This window comes from Rhopilema esculentum, chromosome 16 (genome assembly GCF_057945365.1).
Source record: "Rhopilema esculentum isolate cy_ngs chromosome 16, ASM5794536v1, whole genome shotgun sequence".
Lineage (NCBI taxonomy): Eukaryota > Metazoa > Cnidaria > Scyphozoa > Rhizostomeae > Rhizostomatidae > Rhopilema > Rhopilema esculentum.
Window position 1 is genome coordinate 13,251,506 of NC_142830.1, and position 20,276 is coordinate 13,271,781.

Here is a 20,276-nt window from a genome sequence, read left to right on the forward strand (position 1 = left end):
TATTAGAATGAGGACCCTGTAAACTTTCTCATACGTGCCATGGACTGCACACAAAAGATTTTATTTGCACGCAGAGAGGAAACAGGAGCTGATCTAAAGTAAAGTCCGAGTTAAGTGAGTGGATTTTTTCGCCAACCAGTTGAAACTGGTTTAGCAGATGATACAATTCGCATGCGTCTGCATCTATTTTTAAAAGAAGTTAAAGTTGATGGTGAAATCGTAATCAATGAAATGCAACTGGCAGGTTTAGCCAAAGCATAGAGGCAGGAAAAGGCTAGCTCTAAGTACAAAAGTAAATAGAGTCAATGAAATTTTAGTGGCAGACAAAGCTCTTTCACAAACACACATAAAATGTTGATAATTCAGAAAAACCTCTTGCAGTACTAGAACAAATGAGCTGTAACTTTGCAGCCATCAAAACAGAATCGATGAAGTGAAAAATTATCGGAAAGAATAAGCGAAATCCAATAAAACTCTCAGCGCTCAATGGACACTTCATACAAAGAAGTTGGAAGTTTAAATGTGATCATTGCTTTATTTGTGGAAACTCAGATCATTTCATTAGAGGCTTTAAAAAAAGAAAACAGGGAAATTACAAGGTGCTACCGTAACGGGACTACCGTTAGCTTCTGATGTTGAGATGTCCCACAAAAAAACAATGGAACAATTGCAATTCATGAGAACAAGGTTACAAGGTCAATCGTTGGTGAAGTGGGACAATTACTAGGCCTTCTGGGATATCATCGTCGATTTATCCCCAATTTTTTAACAATTGCCTGTCCAACTAATGAGCTTCTGACAGATTAAAAATACTTAAATAGTTCAAAAAGTTTTGAGCTTCTGATAAGCTCAAAAATACCAAAGAAAACAAATGGACAATTGGTAAAATGGAAACCGGAACATCAGAAATGACTAGAGCAACTCATTAGCCATATAACTAGTACATCAATAATGGCATATCCTGATTTCGACTTGGCATACATAATCCACACTGATGCAATTGAAAAGGATTTTTGTGTGCAGTTCTTTATCAAAAACAGGATAAACAAATAAGAATGATATCATACGAATCTCGTACACTAACTCAATCTGAAAGTTTTATCATATGTACCGTGGGAAATTAGGGCTTGTTGCCTTGAAGTGGGCCATTACAGACTAGTTCAGAGGTTATCTCTGCTAATCAACACTATTTGGCATATTTACAGACAACAGTCCGTTTAGAATTTATTATCGTCCAGGAAAGACAAATGGAGATGCAGATGCCCTGTTACGTAACCCACTGGACATTACAAAGTATAGCTCTTGTACTGTGCTCTTAAAGTGCTAGATATTAGTCGAAAAGTGATGAAATCAATTCGTTATCATTGCTTCTTCACTTCAGATCTACTTATTTTATGAGTATATATCCGAAAACCTTCTGTGCACTCATTGTCGCTCCAGTATAAACGCCAGTGGGTTGTAAATGAGAACCGCCAATACCTATGCCAATGGCTGAATCAGGGGTGATGCAGTCGTTGCCGTTGTTGCCAAGGATTCCAATCCTCACTCGAGCGTCTACACTACCGGTAATGATGTTATTGAGCCCTTGCCTATTGCAATATGGCTGGAGCTGGCTTCCTTTCAACAAATTGCGCCAATTGCTTTCCTGAATAGTTGCTTTTAAAGAAGACAATTGTATAGTTAGTCAAGGATCACACTTCGGTCACCAGTGCAATAAGCGCTACTGTTAAGCACAAATATATCTATTGGTCCCATTTGTCAACCAAAAACAGAATTCAAAGTAATTAAGAGGTAATCAGAAGATGCTGAAACACTTTGCAGTGAATTAAGGTATTGTTTTTTTGTAGCACTATTGAAAACAATTGTTGATAATAAAAGTTAAAAAATATTGCAAAAATGATTACGTATTCATGCAAGTCTATTTATTCTACATAATATGTATTCAAAGTCACTTTTTTTCTCAGAGACCGTCAAAGTAGGTCTTTAATGCTTTAAAAACTTTAAATATTCACACTGCACTATGCTGTAATTTTAGTAGTTACTTTACTGGCTTTTTAAGTTACTTTAGTTACTCTTCTGGCTAGAAACATTCATTTACTTCATTCAAAGGCAATGATATATTCGTCCAGAAAAGAATCAAACGTAGCCGTCACACAAAAGGAGACTCTTTAAACTGTCATTGATTAGTAGAGTGGTTCGTTAAGATGACAATCATTATGACATTTGGTAATGTCTTTATGGTTCAGTAACTTCCCATGAAATGGGCCTTGAAAGTGTGTCAAAAGTGAAGTTGATGTATGACCTAGCGTAATATAGCTTTTCTCACTTCCCAACCTCATCCCAACACAAACGTGAGTAAACGGCAATGCATTGAATGCTGGAAACTTCGCTTCCTGGTCGCCAAGAAAACCCTCTGTCAAAGCATAAACGTGGTTGTAGACGCTGCTTGATGCCCAGTGACTTGACTCGTATCGAAATGTGTTCTACCGTGAGAGTATAGAGAAATCATATTTACAAGAGCATTAGAAAATATCCTAGAGATGATAAAGATTGTCATGTTTTGCTTCATTTTTAAAGGCAGCCTGTCATCTGCTGTACTCAATTTAATTTTCACTGGCATAGAAATCACTAGAACAATCTCATAAGATATAGATTTCTTACGCTCTCTCTCAACTCCTCGACCTGATACAAAATTGTTGTTACCTTTTTCAATGAATGTGTCCATAGAAGCATTTCGAAAATATTTACCCACATAATTGTCCAAAAAATGTTATTAATTTATGCATTAAGCTTAATTTTCTGTTTGGTTCTTGATCTGATAATAAGCGATTTTTGTAGAAGAGTTGTTCTTACCAGTCTTCCATCCGTCTTTAACACTAGTGTCCAACCTCCAACGCCGCTACAAGTCGTTGTCCCATTCAGAACACAATGATGGTGTCCAATGTTTGAAAGCAAGTAAACACCATCCTTGCGATAACCCGCTTCGTAGGCTGCTTGGCAACTGGCAAAACCTTGAAAATGCAGAAAGAGGAAACTTGCTTAACACATCCTTTTTGGTTTCACATCAAAGGTACTTGTTTTATAGAATACATGTGACTGTAGGCATCGATGGTTGGTTTTTAGATGGGTAGAGCTTCTGAATGAAAATGGCTTTGTTACCACAGGCCGGTGATGATATTCAAGTCTGCTGGTTTCAATCTCATAAAAGATGACAGTACAGCTGTGAACCAATGTTTTTGTCAAATTATTGTTTCTTTAGAGCACCTAGTCTTTAAGGCAATTAAAGTTTGATTGCATGTAAAATAGCTGGTGTAAAATTAGTGAATAGAAGTTCAAATTTTTAATATACTAACACGTAAATACACACATATTTTTCAAATTACTGATAATGGAAAGTAGAGCTTCTGCGGGGCTTCTACGTTGCTGCATTTTACAGGTACGATAGTGTCCCTTACTTCTTTCATTTTCGCAGTATTTGCCTGTAAACATTTCTTTGCATTGGCACTTGAACCCATCTTCAGTGCATGTATCCACACATTTACCACCATTTTGGCAAGGAGACAATAATGCACACCGTGGACCAACCTAGTGACAAGACATTGCAAGTGAAACATTTTATATGAGAACAATCTTTATCGTCATGGACACAGTTTTATAGGGGCGTAAGAAAGAGAGAATTTTGATAGGTAGATGGTCTTTCCTAAGAGTATAGACCACGTTTGCTGTACATTCTAATCAATATAATGTCGAAAGAAACCAAAGAAAGAATGAAAGGAGGTTTTTAGAATGATCTTACCATTTATTATCAAATATTATTAATGTATTGCCACGACCAAAGTTGTCTTACACTTTCTCTTTCCTTACTTACTTATTGTTTTAAAGCCAACTTTAATGGGTTCACATATGATTGCGGACTTACTCAAAGTTATTTCTAACATACCCTAGGCAACAAAGCTTAAGAAATTCATCTCTCTTCCCAATTTTGTAGGCTTTGGTACCCAGATTATTTTCAAGAATACTTACATTAGAAGCTTCTTCGTCTGTTGTCATGTACACCCAGCCAAGTCTTTTGCTGATAGCTGTCATACTTGATGTCAAATTCCGATCAAGCAACTCACATCGTCCACCGTCTTCTTTAAAGTTCAGTGATTTACACTCAAGGTTTGACATACACTCGAGTGTGCATTGCCGCTTAGTTTTCCCGGAAAATGTTCTTAACACATTGCCTGTCACTGCCATGTCTTTTAAAACAATGCTAAAGTCTCCATAATACTTGCAGCTCTCTCGCAATATTGTCGCAAGATTACAACCAACGGAAAGTGACAAAATTACCGCCTTGATTGACATGATATATGCCTTTGCTACTGAACTATGCTTCTTCATTTCAGCAGCGTCTTACTTCAATCTAAATTGAAATAGATTTGTTAAATTTGTTGATGATTTGTAATTTAACCGATTGGTTTACCAAATCTGCAGGTGGTTTTTGTTTCATGGTTATACTAGATTCACTTTCCGATGAAAAGACTGATTAAGATTTCTATGTATCAATAGGTTTCGAAAAGACTAATTTTTTCAATCAACTCTTTTCGATTAACTACTTTCTCTTTATGTTAAAACATTTTTCAGACGATGCGCTGAAAATTATGTCTAATTAGGTCTTAATCAGAGGTGGTTTTAACTTCTTTGATTTTCGATTTTCATGTATTGAGTTCCTCAATCCTCGCTCTTTAGCCCACTTCTTTTTATGTAGCTACACAGCGTTTCTAGGCTCCTGGAATTTACCTTGCATAAAATTTCATATATTGTACCCTTTTAAAACTTATATTTTCTCAAAAAAGTCTTTTTGTTAATTACTGGAAACTCTAGACAGCAGACAAAGAGTTAAATTCTAAATTCAAGTACCATTGCGTTATCCATTGAAATATTTTGAAATCAAATTGAAACCATGTATGCTAGTTAGTGCGTAACATTTGACAAGTGTCTCTTGCTTGAGCATTGTTCTGTGATACTAGTTTAAACTGAACACGTAAATACCCCAAGTCATTGATAGTGACATCCATTACGGCCCGTGTTCATTCAATTAAAGTGCCAGCATTTGTTAAATCGAAAACTTTAACAAACTTAAATCCCGTTATTATGAAGAAGTACTTTATCCTTCGAACATGAAGCATTACCAGAAAATGAACTATAGTAACAAGACAGTGAGCTCATTAGGTCCAATAATCTAGATTTCCCTACCTGTGAAATTCATAGACAATTCAATCGCTTACCATGTGTACACGTTGCTTATGTTTAAAGAAGAGATATCAGTTGATTACGTCATTTACCGACCTTGCTTCGAAACCATTGTTGTTGTTAGGCTAGGCCAAGATTTTATTCGCCTTTTTTACGAAATTCCTGGCCTGGAATATCGCAAAAAATATCTTGATTGTTGGTGTCATTCTCCATTTTAATAGAGTGTCTAACAAGTTCGGCGCCCAAAGTAAGGGGTCCCTACTTAAAGCATTGGGAGGTGGATGTGGACAAACAAAAGAAGACTTGTATTGAGAACGATGGTTGAAATGGTCTAATTTAAAGGACAAGTGACACGCTTTTGGCGCCAATTTTTTTCTTCTATTAACTTAAAGTAAAATGCTGTATGAGAGTGTTGTTGAAATATTTTTCCTTTCTGAATTCATTTTCCTACTTAAAAACCCTTTCAAAATTATGGCGGGAAATGAATCACGTGACACCGTGACGTAGATTGTGATAATCTGTTATTGCTGCTACTGGTATACAGTGCAATATTAATGTTTACAACACGCGTCTAAACGAATTTAGTTCGCCTGGACCTGTCGCGTCGTGTTTTGTAGACTCTCTAATAATGACAGGAAAATTCCGAGTTATCACAATGTACGTCATAGGGTCACGTGATAAAAAGCAAAATCGCGCCCCCTGCGCCCCCTGATTAGAATGATTATAAGGAGGGAAGTGCCACAAACCTTTGCCAACATCTTCTTACAATGTCGCAATATTAGAATGAGGACCCTGTAAACTTTCTCATACGTGCCATGGACTGCACACAAAAGATTTTATTTGCACGCAGAGAGGAAACAGGAGCTGATCTAAAGTAAAGTCCGAGTTAAGTGAGTGGATTTTTTCGCCAACCAGTTGAAACTGGTTTAGCAGATGATACAATTCGCATGCGTCTGCATCTATTTTTAAAAGAAGTTAAAGTTGATGGTGAAATCGTAATCAATGAAATGCAACTGGCAGGTTTAGCCGAAGCATAGAGGCAGGAAAAGGCTAGCTCTAAGTACAAAAGTAAATAGAGTCAATGAAATTTTAGTGGCAGACAAAGCTCTTTCACAAACACACATAAAATGTTGATAATTCAGAAAAACCTCTTGCAGTACTAGAACAAATGAGCTGTAACTTTGCAGCCATCAAAACAGAATCGATGAAGTGAAAAATTATCGGAAAGAATAAGCGAAATCCAATAAAACTCTCAGCGCTCAATGGACACTTCATACAAAGAAGTTGGAAGTTTAAATGTGATCATTGCTTTATTTGTGGAAACTCAGATCATTTCATTAGAGGCTTTAAAAAAAGAAAACAGGGAAATTACAAGGTGCTACCGTAACGGGACTACCGTTAGCTTCTGATGTTGAGATGTCCCACAAAAAAACAATGGAACAATTGCAATTCATGAGAACAAGGTTACAAGGTCAATCGTTGGTGAAGTGGGACAATTACTAGGCCTTCTGGGATATCATCGTCGATTTATCCCCAATTTTTTAACAATTGCCTGTCCAACTAATGAGCTTCTGACAGATTAAAAATACTTAAATAGTTCAAAAAGTTTTGAGCTTCTGATAAGCTCAAAAATACCAAAGAAAACAAATGGACAATTGGTAAAATGGAAACCGGAACATCAGAAATGACTAGAGCAACTCATTAGCCATATAACTAGTACATCAATAATGGCATATCCTGATTTCGACTTGGCATACATAATCCACACTGATGCAATTGAAAAGGATTTTTGTGTGCAGTTCTTTATCAAAAACAGGATAAACAAATAAGAATGATATCATACGAATCTCGTACACTAACTCAATCTGAAAGTTTTATCATATGTACCGTGGGAAATTAGGGCTTGTTGCCTTGAAGTGGGCCATTACAGACTAGTTCAGAGGTTATCTCTGCTAATCAACACTATTTGGCATATTTGCAGAAAACAGTCCGTTTAGAATTTATCATCGTCCAGGAAAGACAAATGGAGATGCAGATGCCCTGTTACGTAACCCATTGGACATTACAAAGTATAGCTCTTGTACTGTGCTCTTAAAGTGCTAGATATTAGTCAAAAAGTAATGAAATCAATTCGTTATCATTACTTCTTCACTTCAGATCTACTTATTTTATGAGTATATATCCGAAAACCTTCTGTGCACTCTTTGTCGCTCCAGTATAAACGCCAGTGGGTTGTAAATGAGAACCGCCAATACCTATGCCAATAGCTGAATCAGGGGTGATGCAGTTGTTCTCGTTGTTGCCAAGGATTCCAATCCTCACTCGAGCGTCTACACTACCGGTAATGACGTTATTGAACCCTTGTCTATTGCAATAGGGCTGGAGCTGGCTTCCTTTCAACAAATTGCGCCAATTACTTTCCTGAATAGTTGCTTTTAAAGAAGACAATTGTATAGTTAGTCAAGGATCACACTTCGGTCACCAGTGCAATAAGCGCTACTGTTGAGCACAAATATATCTATTGGTCCCATTTGTTAACCCAAAACAGAATTCAAAGTCATTAAGAGGTAATCAGAAGATGCTGAAACACTTTGCAGTGAATGAAGGTATTGTTTTTTTGTAGCACTATTGAAAACAATTGTTGATAATAAAAGTTAAAAAATATTGCAAAAATGATTACGTATTCATGCAATTCTATTTATTCTACATAATATGTATTCAAAGTCACTTTTTTTCTCAGAGACCGTCAAAGTAGGTCTTTAATGCTTTAAAAACTTTAAATATTCACACTACACTATGCTGTAATTTTAGTAGTTACTTTACTGGCTTTTTAAGTTACTTTAGTTACTCTTCTGGCTAGAAACATTCATTTACTTCATTCAAAGGCAATGATATATTCGTCCAGAAAAGAACCAAACGTAGCCGTCACATAAAAGGAGACTCTTTAAACTGTCATTGATTAGTAGAGTGGTTCGTTAAGATGCCAATCATTATGACATTTGGTAATGTCTTTATGGTTCAGTAACTTACCATGAAATGGGCCTTGAAAGTGTGTCAAAAGTGAAGTTGATGTATGACCTAGCGTAATATAGCTTTTCTCACTTCCCAACCTCATCCCAACACAAACGTGAGTAACCGGCAATGCATTGAATGCTGGAAACTTCGCTTCCTGGTCGCCAAGAAAACCCTCTGTCAAAGCATAAACGTTGTTGTAGACACTGCTTGATGTCCAGTGACTTGACTCGTATTGAAATGTGTTCTACCGTGAGAGTATAGAGAAATCATATTTACAAGAGCATTAGAAAATATCCTAGAGATAGTAAAGATTGTCATGTTTTGCTTCACTTTTAAAGGCAGCCTGTCATCTGCTGTACTCAATTTAATTTTCACTGGCATAGAAATCATTTTTGGTTTATGGCCTTATGGCACAGGAGCTTGTTTTGAGGAAGAAAGAGACCTACTTGAGGAGAGTGTTGGGCTAATTTGAAGGATTGAGGGGGCTCACTTGTGGAGGGAAGTTGGCTAATTTGAGGAAGGATACCTACGGATTGGTGGGGGGGGGAGGGTGGGTGGGGAGGACTTATCTGTAATACGGAGAACTAGAACAATCTCATAAGATATAGATTTCTTACGCTCTCTCTCAACTCCTCGAACTGATACAAAATTGTTATTACCTTTTTCAATGAATGTGTCCATAGAAGCATTTCGAAAATATTTACCCACATAATTGTCCAAAAAATGCTATTAATCTATGCATTAAGCTGAATTTTCTGTTTGGTTCTTGACCTGATAATAAGCGATTTTTGTAGCAAAGTTGTTCTTACCAGTCTTCCATCCGTCTTTAACACTAGTGTCCAACCTCCAACGCCGCTACAAGTCGTTGTCCCGTTCAGAACACAATAATGGTGTCCAATGTTTGAAAGCAAGTAAACACCATCATTGCGATAACCCGCTTCGTAGGCTGCTTGGCAACTGGCAAAACCTTGAAAATGCAGAAAGAGGAAACTTGCTTAAGACATCCTATTTGGCTTCATATCAAAAGTACTTGTTTTCTAGAATACACGTGACTGAAAATATCGTTGGTTGGTTTTTAGTTGGGTAGAGCTTCTGAATGAAAATGGCTTTGTTACCACAGGCCGGTGATGATATTCAAGTCTGCTGGTTTCAATCTCATAAAAGATGACAGTACAGCTGTGAACCAATGTTTTTGTCAAATTATTGTTTCTTTAGAGCACCTAGTTTTTAAGGCAATTAAAGTTTAATTGCATGTAAAATAGCTGGTGTAAAATTAGTGAATAGAAGTTCAAATTTTTAATATACTAACACGTAAATACACACATATTTTTCAAATTACTGATAATGGAAAGTAGAGCTTCTACGGGGCTTCTACGTTGCTGCATTTTACAGGTACGAGAGTGTCCCTTACTTCTTTCATTTTCGCAATATTTGCCTGTAAACATTTCTTTGCATTGGCACTTGAACCCATCTTCAGTGCATGTATCCACACATTTGCCACCATTTTGGCAAGGAGACAAAAATGCACACCGTGGACCAACCTAGTGACAAGACATTGCAAGTGAAACATTTTATATGAGAACAATCTTTATCGTCATGGACACAGTTTTATAGGGGCGTTAGAAAGCGAGAATTTTGATAGGTAGATGGTCTTTCCTAAGAGTATAGACCACGTTTGCTGTACATTCTAATCAATATAATGTCGAATGAAACCAAAGAAAGAATGAAAGGAGGTTTTTAGAATGATCTTACCATTTATTATCAAACATTATTAATGTATTGCCAAGACCAAAGTTGTCTTACACTTTCTCTTTCCTTACTTACTTATTGTTTTAAAGCCATTTTTAATGGGTTCACATATGATTGCGGACTTACTCAAAGTTATTTCTAACATACCCTAGGCAACAAAGCTTAAGAAATTCATCTCTCTTCCCAATTTTGTAGGCTTTGGTACCCAGATTATTTTCAAGAATACTTACATTAGAAGCTTTTTCATCTGTTGTCATGTACACCCACCCAATTCTTTTGCTGATAGCTGTCATACTTGATGTCAAATTTCGATCAAGCAGCTCGCATTGTCCACCGTCTTCTTTAAAGTTCAGTGATTTACACTCAAGGCTTGACATACACTCGAGTGTGCATTGCCGCTTAGTTTTCCCGGAAAATGTTCTTAACACATTGCCTGTCACTGCCATGTCTTTTAAAACAATGTTAAAGTCTCCATAATACTTGCAGCTCTCTCGCAATATTGTCGCAAGATTACAGCCAACGGAAATTGACAAAATTACCGCCTTGATTGACATGATATATGCCTTTGCTACTGAACTATGCTTCTTCATTTCAGCAGCGTCTTACTTCAATCAAAATTGAAATAGGTTTGTTAAATTTGTTGATGATTTGTAATTTAACCGAACATTCTCACCAGAAAGAATGGTTTACCAAATCTGCAGGTGGTTTTTGTTTCATGGTTATACTAGATTCATTTTCTGATGAAAAGACTGTTTAAGATTTCTATGTATCAATAGGTTTCGAAAAGACTAATTTTTTCAATCAACTCTTTTCGATTAACTACTTTCTCTTTATGTTGAAACATTTTTCAGACGATGCGCTGAAAATTATGTCTAATTAGGTCTTAATCAGAGGTGGTTTTAACTTCTTTGATTTTCGATTTTCATGTATTGAGTTCCTCAATCCTCGCTCTTTAGCCCACTTCTTTTTATGTAGCTACACAGCGTTTCTAGGCTCCTGGAATTTACCTTGCATAAAATTTCATATATTGTACCCTTTTAAAACTTATATTTTCTCAAAAAAGTCTTTTTGTTAATTACTGGAAACTCTAGACAGCAGACAAAGAGTTAAATTCTAAATTCAAGTACCATTGCGTTATCCATTGAAATATTTTGAAATCAAATTGAAACCATGTATGCTAGTTAGCGCGTAACACCTCACAAGTGTTTTCTGCTTGAGCATTGTTCTGTGATACTAGTTTAAACTGAACACGTAAATACCCCAAGTCATTGATAGTGACATCCATTACGGCCCGTGTTCATTCAATTAAAGTGCCAGCATTTGTTAAATCGAAAACTTTAACAAACTTAAATCCCGTTATTATGAAGAAGTACTTTATCCTTCGAACATGAAGCATTACCAGAAAATGAACTATAGTAACAAGACAGTGAGCTCATTAGGTCCAATAATCTAGATTTCCCTACCTGTGAAATTCATAGACAATTCAATCGCTTACCATGTGTACACGTTGCTTATGTTTAAAGAAGAGATATCAGTTGATTACGTCATTTACCGACCTTGCTTCGAAACCATTGTTGTTGTTAGGCTAGGCCAAGATTTTATTCGCCTTTTTTACGAAATTCCTGGCCTGGAATATCGCAAAAAATATCTTGATTGTTGGTGTCATTCTCCATTTTAATAGAGTGTCTAACAAGTTCGGCGCCCAAAGTAAGGGGTCCCTACTTAAAGCATTGGGAGGTGGATGTGGACAAACAAAAGAAGACTTGTATTGAGAACGATGGTTGAAATGGTCTAATTTAAAGGACAAGTGACACGCTTTTGGCGCCAATTTTTTTCTTCTATTAACTTAAAGTAAAATGCTGTATGAGAGTGTTGTTGAAATATTTTTCCTTTCTGAATTCATTTTCCTACTTAAAAACCCTTTCAAAATTATGGCGGGAAATGAATCACGTGACACCGTGACGTAGATTGTGATAATCTGTTATTGCTGCTACTGGTATACAGTGCAATATTAATGTTTACAACACGCGTCTAAACGAATTTAGTTCGCCTGGACCTGTCGCGTCGTGTTTTGTAGACTCTCTAATAATGACAGGAAAATTCCGAGTTATCACAATGTACGTCATAGGGTCACGTGATAAAAAGCAAAATCGCGCCCCCTGCGCCCCCTGATTAGAATGATTATAAGGAGGGAAGTGCCACAAACCTTTGCCAACATCTTCTTACAATGTCGCAATATTAGAATGAGGACCCTGTAAACTTTCTCATACGTGCCATGGACTGCACACAAAAGATTTTATTTGCACGCAGAGAGGAAACAGGAGCTGATCTAAAGTAAAGTCCGAGTTAAGTGAGTGGATTTTTTCGCCAACCAGTTGAAACTGGTTTAGCAGATGATACAATTCGCATGCGTCTGCATCTATTTTTAAAAGAAGTTAAAGTTGATGGTGAAATCGTAATCAATGAAATGCAACTGGCAGGTTTAGCCGAAGCATAGAGGCAGGAAAAGGCTAGCTCTAAGTACAAAAGTAAATAGAGTCAATGAAATTTTAGTGGCAGACAAAGCTCTTTCACAAACACACATAAAATGTTGATAATTCAGAAAAACCTCTTGCAGTACTAGAACAAATGAGCTGTAACTTTGCAGCCATCAAAACAGAATCGATGAAGTGAAAAATTATCGGAAAGAATAAGCGAAATCCAATAAAACTCTCAGCGCTCAATGGACACTTCATACAAAGAAGTTGGAAGTTTAAATGTGATCATTGCTTTATTTGTGGAAACTCAGATCATTTCATTAGAGGCTTTAAAAAAAGAAAACAGGGAAATTACAAGGTGCTACCGTAACGGGACTACCGTTAGCTTCTGATGTTGAGATGTCCCACAAAAAAACAATGGAACAATTGCAATTCATGAGAACAAGGTTACAAGGTCAATCGTTGGTGAAGTGGGACAATTACTAGGCCTTCTGGGATATCATCGTCGATTTATCCCCAATTTTTTAACAATTGCCTGTCCAACTAATGAGCTTCTGACAGATTAAAAATACTTAAATAGTTCAAAAAGTTTTGAGCTTCTGATAAGCTCAAAAATACCAAAGAAAACAAATGGACAATTGGTAAAATGGAAACCGGAACATCAGAAATGACTAGAGCAACTCATTAGCCATATAACTAGTACATCAATAATGGCATATCCTGATTTCGACTTGGCATACATAATCCACACTGATGCAATTGAAAAGGATTTTTGTGTGCAGTTCTTTATCAAAAACAGGATAAACAAATAAGAATGATATCATACGAATCTCGTACACTAACTCAATCTGAAAGTTTTATCATATGTACCGTGGGAAATTAGGGCTTGTTGCCTTGAAGTGGGCCATTACAGACTAGTTCAGAGGTTATCTCTGCTAATCAACACTATTTGGCATATTTGCAGAAAACAGTCCGTTTAGAATTTATCATCGTCCAGGAAAGACAAATGGAGATGCAGATGCCCTGTTACGTAACCCATTGGACATTACAAAGTATAGCTCTTGTACTGTGCTCTTAAAGTGCTAGATATTAGTCAAAAAGTAATGAAATCAATTCGTTATCATTACTTCTTCACTTCAGATCTACTTATTTTATGAGTATATATCCGAAAACCTTCTGTGCACTCTTTGTCGCTCCAGTATAAACGCCAGTGGGTTGTAAATGAGAACCGCCAATACCTATGCCAATAGCTGAATCAGGGGTGATGCAGTTGTTCTCGTTGTTGCCAAGGATTCCAATCCTCACTCGAGCGTCTACACTACCGGTAATGACGTTATTGAACCCTTGTCTATTGCAATAGGGCTGGAGCTGGCTTCCTTTCAACAAATTGCGCCAATTACTTTCCTGAATAGTTGCTTTTAAAGAAGACAATTGTATAGTTAGTCAAGGATCACACTTCGGTCACCAGTGCAATAAGCGCTACTGTTGAGCACAAATATATCTATTGGTCCCATTTGTTAACCCAAAACAGAATTCAAAGTCATTAAGAGGTAATCAGAAGATGCTGAAACACTTTGCAGTGAATGAAGGTATTGTTTTTTTGTAGCACTATTGAAAACAATTGTTGATAATAAAAGTTAAAAAATATTGCAAAAATGATTACGTATTCATGCAATTCTATTTATTCTACATAATATGTATTCAAAGTCACTTTTTTTCTCAGAGACCGTCAAAGTAGGTCTTTAATGCTTTAAAAACTTTAAATATTCACACTACACTATGCTGTAATTTTAGTAGTTACTTTACTGGCTTTTTAAGTTACTTTAGTTACTCTTCTGGCTAGAAACATTCATTTACTTCATTCAAAGGCAATGATATATTCGTCCAGAAAAGAACCAAACGTAGCCGTCACATAAAAGGAGACTCTTTAAACTGTCATTGATTAGTAGAGTGGTTCGTTAAGATGCCAATCATTATGACATTTGGTAATGTCTTTATGGTTCAGTAACTTACCATGAAATGGGCCTTGAAAGTGTGTCAAAAGTGAAGTTGATGTATGACCTAGCGTAATATAGCTTTTCTCACTTCCCAACCTCATCCCAACACAAACGTGAGTAACCGGCAATGCATTGAATGCTGGAAACTTCGCTTCCTGGTCGCCAAGAAAACCCTCTGTCAAAGCATAAACGTTGTTGTAGACACTGCTTGATGTCCAGTGACTTGACTCGTATTGAAATGTGTTCTACCGTGAGAGTATAGAGAAATCATATTTACAAGAGCATTAGAAAATATCCTAGAGATAGTAAAGATTGTCATGTTTTGCTTCACTTTTAAAGGCAGCCTGTCATCTGCTGTACTCAATTTAATTTTCACTGGCATAGAAATCATTTTTGGTTTATGGCCTTATGGCACAGGAGCTTGTTTTGAGGAAGAAAGAGACCTACTTGAGGAGAGTGTTGGGCTAATTTGAAGGATTGAGGGGGCTCACTTGTGGAGGGAAGTTGGCTAATTTGAGGAAGGATACCTACGGATTGGTGGGGGGGGGAGGGTGGGTGGGGAGGACTTATCTGTAATACGGAGAACTAGAACAATCTCATAAGATATAGATTTCTTACGCTCTCTCTCAACTCCTCGAACTGATACAAAATTGTTATTACCTTTTTCAATGAATGTGTCCATAGAAGCATTTCGAAAATATTTACCCACATAATTGTCCAAAAAATGCTATTAATCTATGCATTAAGCTGAATTTTCTGTTTGGTTCTTGACCTGATAATAAGCGATTTTTGTAGCAAAGTTGTTCTTACCAGTCTTCCATCCGTCTTTAACACTAGTGTCCAACCTCCAACGCCGCTACAAGTCGTTGTCCCGTTCAGAACACAATAATGGTGTCCAATGTTTGAAAGCAAGTAAACACCATCATTGCGATAACCCGCTTCGTAGGCTGCTTGGCAACTGGCAAAACCTTGAAAATGCAGAAAGAGGAAACTTGCTTAAGACATCCTATTTGGCTTCATATCAAAAGTACTTGTTTTCTAGAATACACGTGACTGAAAATATCGTTGGTTGGTTTTTAGTTGGGTAGAGCTTCTGAATGAAAATGGCTTTGTTACCACAGGCCGGTGATGATATTCAAGTCTGCTGGTTTCAATCTCATAAAAGATGACAGTACAGCTGTGAACCAATGTTTTTGTCAAATTATTGTTTCTTTAGAGCACCTAGTTTTTAAGGCAATTAAAGTTTAATTGCATGTAAAATAGCTGGTGTAAAATTAGTGAATAGAAGTTCAAATTTTTAATATACTAACACGTAAATACACACATATTTTTCAAATTACTGATAATGGAAAGTAGAGCTTCTACGGGGCTTCTACGTTGCTGCATTTTACAGGTACGAGAGTGTCCCTTACTTCTTTCATTTTCGCAATATTTGCCTGTAAACATTTCTTTGCATTGGCACTTGAACCCATCTTCAGTGCATGTATCCACACATTTGCCACCATTTTGGCAAGGAGACAAAAATGCACACCGTGGACCAACCTAGTGACAAGACATTGCAAGTGAAACATTTTATATGAGAACAATCTTTATCGTCATGGACACAGTTTTATAGGGGCGTTAGAAAGCGAGAATTTTGATAGGTAGATGGTCTTTCCTAAGAGTATAGACCACGTTTGCTGTACATTCTAATCAATATAATGTCGAATGAAACCAAAGAAAGAATGAAAGGAGGTTTTTAGAATGATCTTACCATTTATTATCAAACATTATTAATGTATTGCCAAGACCAAAGTTGTCTTACACTTTCTCTTTCCTTACTTACTTATTGTTTTAAAGCCATTTTTAATGGGTTCACATATGATTGCGGACTTACTCAAAGTTATTTCTAACATACCCTAGGCAACAAAGCTTAAGAAATTCATCTCTCTTCCCAATTTTGTAGGCTTTGGTACCCAGATTATTTTCAAGAATACTTACATTAGAAGCTTTTTCATCTGTTGTCATGTACACCCACCCAATTCTTTTGCTGATAGCTGTCATACTTGATGTCAAATTTCGATCAAGCAGCTCGCATTGTCCACCGTCTTCTTTAAAGTTCAGTGATTTACACTCAAGGCTTGACATACACTCGAGTGTGCATTGCCGCTTAGTTTTCCCGGAAAATGTTCTTAACACATTGCCTGTCACTGCCATGTCTTTTAAAACAATGTTAAAGTCTCCATAATACTTGCAGCTCTCTCGCAATATTGTCGCAAGATTACAGCCAACGGAAATTGACAAAATTACCGCCTTGATTGACATGATATATGCCTTTGCTACTGAACTATGCTTCTTCATTTCAGCAGCGTCTTACTTCAATCAAAATTGAAATAGGTTTGTTAAATTTGTTGATGATTTGTAATTTAACCGAACATTCTCACCAGAAAGAATGGTTTACCAAATCTGCAGGTGGTTTTTGTTTCATGGTTATACTAGATTCATTTTCTGATGAAAAGACTGTTTAAGATTTCTATGTATCAATAGGTTTCGAAAAGACTAATTTTTTCAATCAACTCTTTTCGATTAACTACTTTCTCTTTATGTTGAAACATTTTTCAGACGATGCGCTGAAAATTATGTCTAATTAGGTCTTAATCAGAGGTGGTTTTAACTTCTTTGATTTTCGATTTTCATGTATTGAGTTCCTCAATCCTCGCTCTTTAGCCCACTTCTTTTTATGTAGCTACACAGCGTTTCTAGGCTCCTGGAATTTACCTTGCATAAAATTTCATATATTGTACCCTTTTAAAACTTATATTTTCTCAAAAAAGTCTTTTTGTTAATTACTGGAAACTCTAGACAGCAGACAAAGAGTTAAATTCTAAATTCAAGTACCATTGCGTTATCCATTGAAATATTTTGAAATCAAATTGAAACCATGTATGCTAGTTAGCGCGTAACACCTCACAAGTGTTTTCTGCTTGAGCATTGTTCTGTGATACTAGTTTAAACTGAACACGTAAATACCCCAAGTCATTGATAGTGACATCCATTACGGCCCGTGTTCATTCAATTAAAGTGCCAGCATTTGTTAAATCGAAAACTTTAACAAATATAAATCCCTTTATTATGAAGAAGTACTTTATCCTTCGAACATGAAGCATTGCCAGAAAGTAATCTACCAATTATAGTAACAAGACAGTGAGCTTATTAGATCCGATAATCTATATTTCCCTACCTGTGAAATGTTTGGACAATTCTATCGTTTACCGTCTGTACACGTAGTTTTTGTTTTTAGAGTTTTACCCCTCCTGAAGAGACATTAATTGATTACGTAATTTATTGACCTCGTTTTGAAACCGCCAATTCGGTTTGTTGAGGGTCAATTCGAGGCAGCTCTAACCACAGGAAGTGAAGCCAGGAGAAATCTCCTTTGCACCTGCACTGCAAGAACGGAGAAGTGCCGTACAAACACTTGTTTGAAACGTGCAATGTTAAGCAAAGAATTCAGGCGAAAATTCTGTATTGAGTGATTAAACTGAAAAATCTGGAACACCCAAGAACTTAATTTATTGGATTTTAAAGAAAATTGGAATTCTGAAAGCATAATTCTGGATATTAACAGTGATGGTACCGACCGATGTTTTGGAGGATCTATAGCGTTTTTGTCGCAGTGCCTAAACATGTTAAACAAAACGAGTTTGTTGATCTGAAAGGGAATACCTGGTTTGTTCTTATTTATGACTTGTCTCTTAAATTTTTTTGGGCTTACCTTCGCAAACAAACAGTCAAATATTTGAAGCCGATATTTTTGACGAGGTGTATCAAGCCATCACCTTGAAACGCATCGGCCATGAAAAAAGAAGGAATCTAGCAAGTACCAAAGAAATAAAATTTAAGAAAAAGTTCATAAATTTTACAGAAAAGTGACAATATTGAAAAACCTAATGGTAAGGATAGGCCTAAACGTAAACAAACCGATGAAGCAAAATCGAACCATACCGTATATCCGTAGAAATACTGAACTTCAAGCGCTGTTAAAAGACTGCCTTTTCTTATGAGTCTGTCAGTTCTTAGATAAAAAATAAATGCACGAAATAACCATCCTAATAGCGAGATGCAATAGAACGCCATACACTGTGAGTCACTTCTTGCCGTGCAGTGCGGAAATCGATAAGCTTCACTGCCTCCCTAGATAAAGATTAAATTGTGCTAAATATTAAACTCGGAGATACAACGGCATTGTTGAAAGAAGGAGATCCAAATTCGGCAGGAATGAATCCAATGATCTAATTGATATTTTCCTTTTTTGTACATATTTTTGTCCTTTAAATTTTCTAAGCCGTCACCAAAGGTTGTACATGTAACTCCCGTTTCACAATAAAATATTGTTTTTGTTGCAAATTTCAGATAAAAACTATCTATCAGAAAAACTATGAGGTAGATTCAGCTTTTGGCAGGTTCAAAGAATATTCACAAGAAAAGTTTATCTGCTAAATGGTTTTAAACTTTTGCAATCGTGAAGCCTTCATAGCTTAGAATCACAAAATAATCATTTCTTCCTTCTACCCGGCTTAATATAAAGTTTGTTAAATTCTTGATTTTTGACGATGCACATTTGCAAAAAAATGTATGGCTAAAGTCTTGGAAAATATAATTTTTTGTAGTTTGAGAAAAATGTAGAATCTATCGTTTGAATGAAAAATAAAAAAATTGCATAAAAAAAAGCAATAAAAGGCAAATTGATACCAACTGACAAAAAAACTAACAAACAAAACAAAAAATGATTAATGTATAATGTTGTGCAAATTGGGTGAAAAATCTTTTCTCGTTTTTCTGGAAAAACGGGATTTATATCGAGCGAAAGAAGTTCATCTTAGCTAATTTAAATAGAGTTCTAAAGTGTGACGTCATCAAAAACCTATTTTTAGAATTTTTTGAAGTTTAACCACATAGCGTAAAAGATCACCATGAAATACTTTCAAATACGCAAAATTGGCCAAGTATGTCTGAAATCGGTTGAGATATAGCTAATGAAAGATTTGAAGTTTGCTAACGAATCACTGTTATTTTGGCTCTGTTCATAAAGTTATGAACAGAGAACAAAATACAGAGGTTTGATGGGGAGAGAACCAGTTAACATGTGGCCATATCTCTGCCATTTCGTAATACATTGCCTGATTTTGCACATTTAGAGGTATTTCATGATGATTTTTCAGGTTATGGAGTCAAAATTCAAAAATTCTAAAAATAGATTTTTGTGACGTCATCACTTTAGAACTCTATTGGATGAGCTATTGATGGAAAACTATTTCAAGATAATAGGAGAAGTAAAGACAGTACGCAATACTGGTAGGACAATAACAAAAGTTGACGCAAAGTATTTTAGAAAAATGTACTAGTCTCGCAATATAATCGCAAGATTACAATCAACGGAAATTTCACCAGATAACACTGATCTAGAAGAATAACTGGATTCCGCATAGCAGCCACGACAGTTGTGACCCACTCTGTCACTGACTCAGATGTAAACATCATAGGTGTCACAGTTGATATTAGAAGGGAAACTTTGTCGAAGTACTTGGAAAGCCCTTGGAAAGGTTCTACGCTTAAAGGTATTGTTGACTTCTAAGTTTCTTTAATAATTTCTTAACACTTTTAAAGCACGATTGACCGTTTTGTTGTTTACGCTCAGATGTCACTGCTCCGATCATTAACGATTACAATATTATCGCCTTTTAAGACGATGCTGACTTATTCAGAAGCTCTAAAAACACTGAAAAAAAGTAGTTGGAACATAGAATAGGAAACTTTTGACTAC

General features: G+C 36.2%; 3 protein-coding genes across 4 annotated transcripts; all 3 read right to left on the bottom strand.

The window, feature by feature from the left end:
- Positions 1–1,578: 1,578 nt before the first annotated feature.
- On the bottom strand, positions 1,579–18,739 carry LOC148958348 (putative skeletal organic matrix protein 5). Of its 2 annotated transcripts, XM_089112922.1 has the most exons (5): positions 18,458–18,739; positions 4,024–4,405; positions 3,456–3,585; positions 2,854–3,011; positions 1,579–2,483 (listed from the first exon to the last, which is right to left on the bottom strand). In XM_089112922.1, the coding sequence occupies exons 2-5, from the start codon at positions 4,381–4,383 to the stop codon at positions 2,184–2,186; spliced, it is 948 nt and encodes a 315-aa protein (XP_088969048.1). In that variant the 5' UTR covers positions 4,384–4,405; positions 18,458–18,739; the 3' UTR covers positions 1,579–2,183. The 2 variants fall into 2 exon arrangements, with proteins under 2 accessions (XP_088969048.1, XP_088969047.1); XM_089112921.1 differs by lacking the exon at positions 18,458–18,739 and having other exon boundaries at positions 4,024–4,546.
- Positions 6,296–10,737, bottom strand: LOC148958349 (uncharacterized). The gene is made up of 5 exons (XM_089112913.1): positions 10,230–10,737; positions 9,662–9,791; positions 9,060–9,217; positions 8,266–8,494; positions 6,296–7,667 (listed from the first exon to the last, which is right to left on the bottom strand). Exons 1-5 carry the CDS (start codon positions 10,587–10,589, stop codon positions 7,399–7,401), a joined length of 1,146 nt encoding a protein of 381 aa, XP_088969039.1. The 5' UTR covers positions 10,590–10,737; the 3' UTR covers positions 6,296–7,398.
- LOC135682457 (uncharacterized) lies at positions 12,520–17,816 on the bottom strand. Its single transcript, XM_089112912.1, has 5 exons — positions 16,454–17,816; positions 15,886–16,015; positions 15,284–15,441; positions 14,490–14,718; positions 12,520–13,891 (listed from the first exon to the last, which is right to left on the bottom strand). Exons 1-5 carry the CDS (start codon positions 16,811–16,813, stop codon positions 13,623–13,625), a joined length of 1,146 nt encoding a protein of 381 aa, XP_088969038.1. The 5' UTR covers positions 16,814–17,816; the 3' UTR covers positions 12,520–13,622.
- Positions 18,740–20,276: the final 1,537 nt, after the last annotated feature.

Bases quoted from the DNA above. Each gene is read 5' to 3' on its own strand.
- LOC148958348 (XM_089112922.1), bottom strand. From the start codon at position 4,383: ATGAAGAAGCATAGTTCAGTAGCAAAGGCATATATCATGTCAATCAAG. The intron at 3,586-4,023 runs GTAAGTATTCTT...TCTTGTCACTAG, and splicing joins CAGACGAAGAAGCTTCTAAT to GTTGGTCCACGGTGTGCATT. The intron at 2,484-2,853 runs GTAAGAACAACT...CTCTCACGGTAG, and splicing joins TAAAGACGGATGGAAGACTG to AACACATTTCGATACGAGTC.
- LOC148958349 (XM_089112913.1), bottom strand. From the start codon at position 10,589: ATGAAGAAGCATAGTTCAGTAGCAAAGGCATATATCATGTCAATCAAG. The intron at 9,792-10,229 runs GTAAGTATTCTT...TCTTGTCACTAG, and splicing joins CAGATGAAAAAGCTTCTAAT to GTTGGTCCACGGTGTGCATT. The intron at 9,218-9,661 runs GTAAGGGACACT...TGCATTTTCAAG, and splicing joins ATATTGCGAAAATGAAAGAA to GTTTTGCCAGTTGCCAAGCA.
- LOC135682457 (XM_089112912.1), bottom strand. From the start codon at position 16,813: ATGAAGAAGCATAGTTCAGTAGCAAAGGCATATATCATGTCAATCAAG. The intron at 15,442-15,885 runs GTAAGGGACACT...TGCATTTTCAAG, and splicing joins ATATTGCGAAAATGAAAGAA to GTTTTGCCAGTTGCCAAGCA. The intron at 13,892-14,489 runs GTAAGTTACTGA...CTTCTTTAAAAG, and splicing joins CTTTCAAGGCCCATTTCATG to CAACTATTCAGGAAAGTAAT.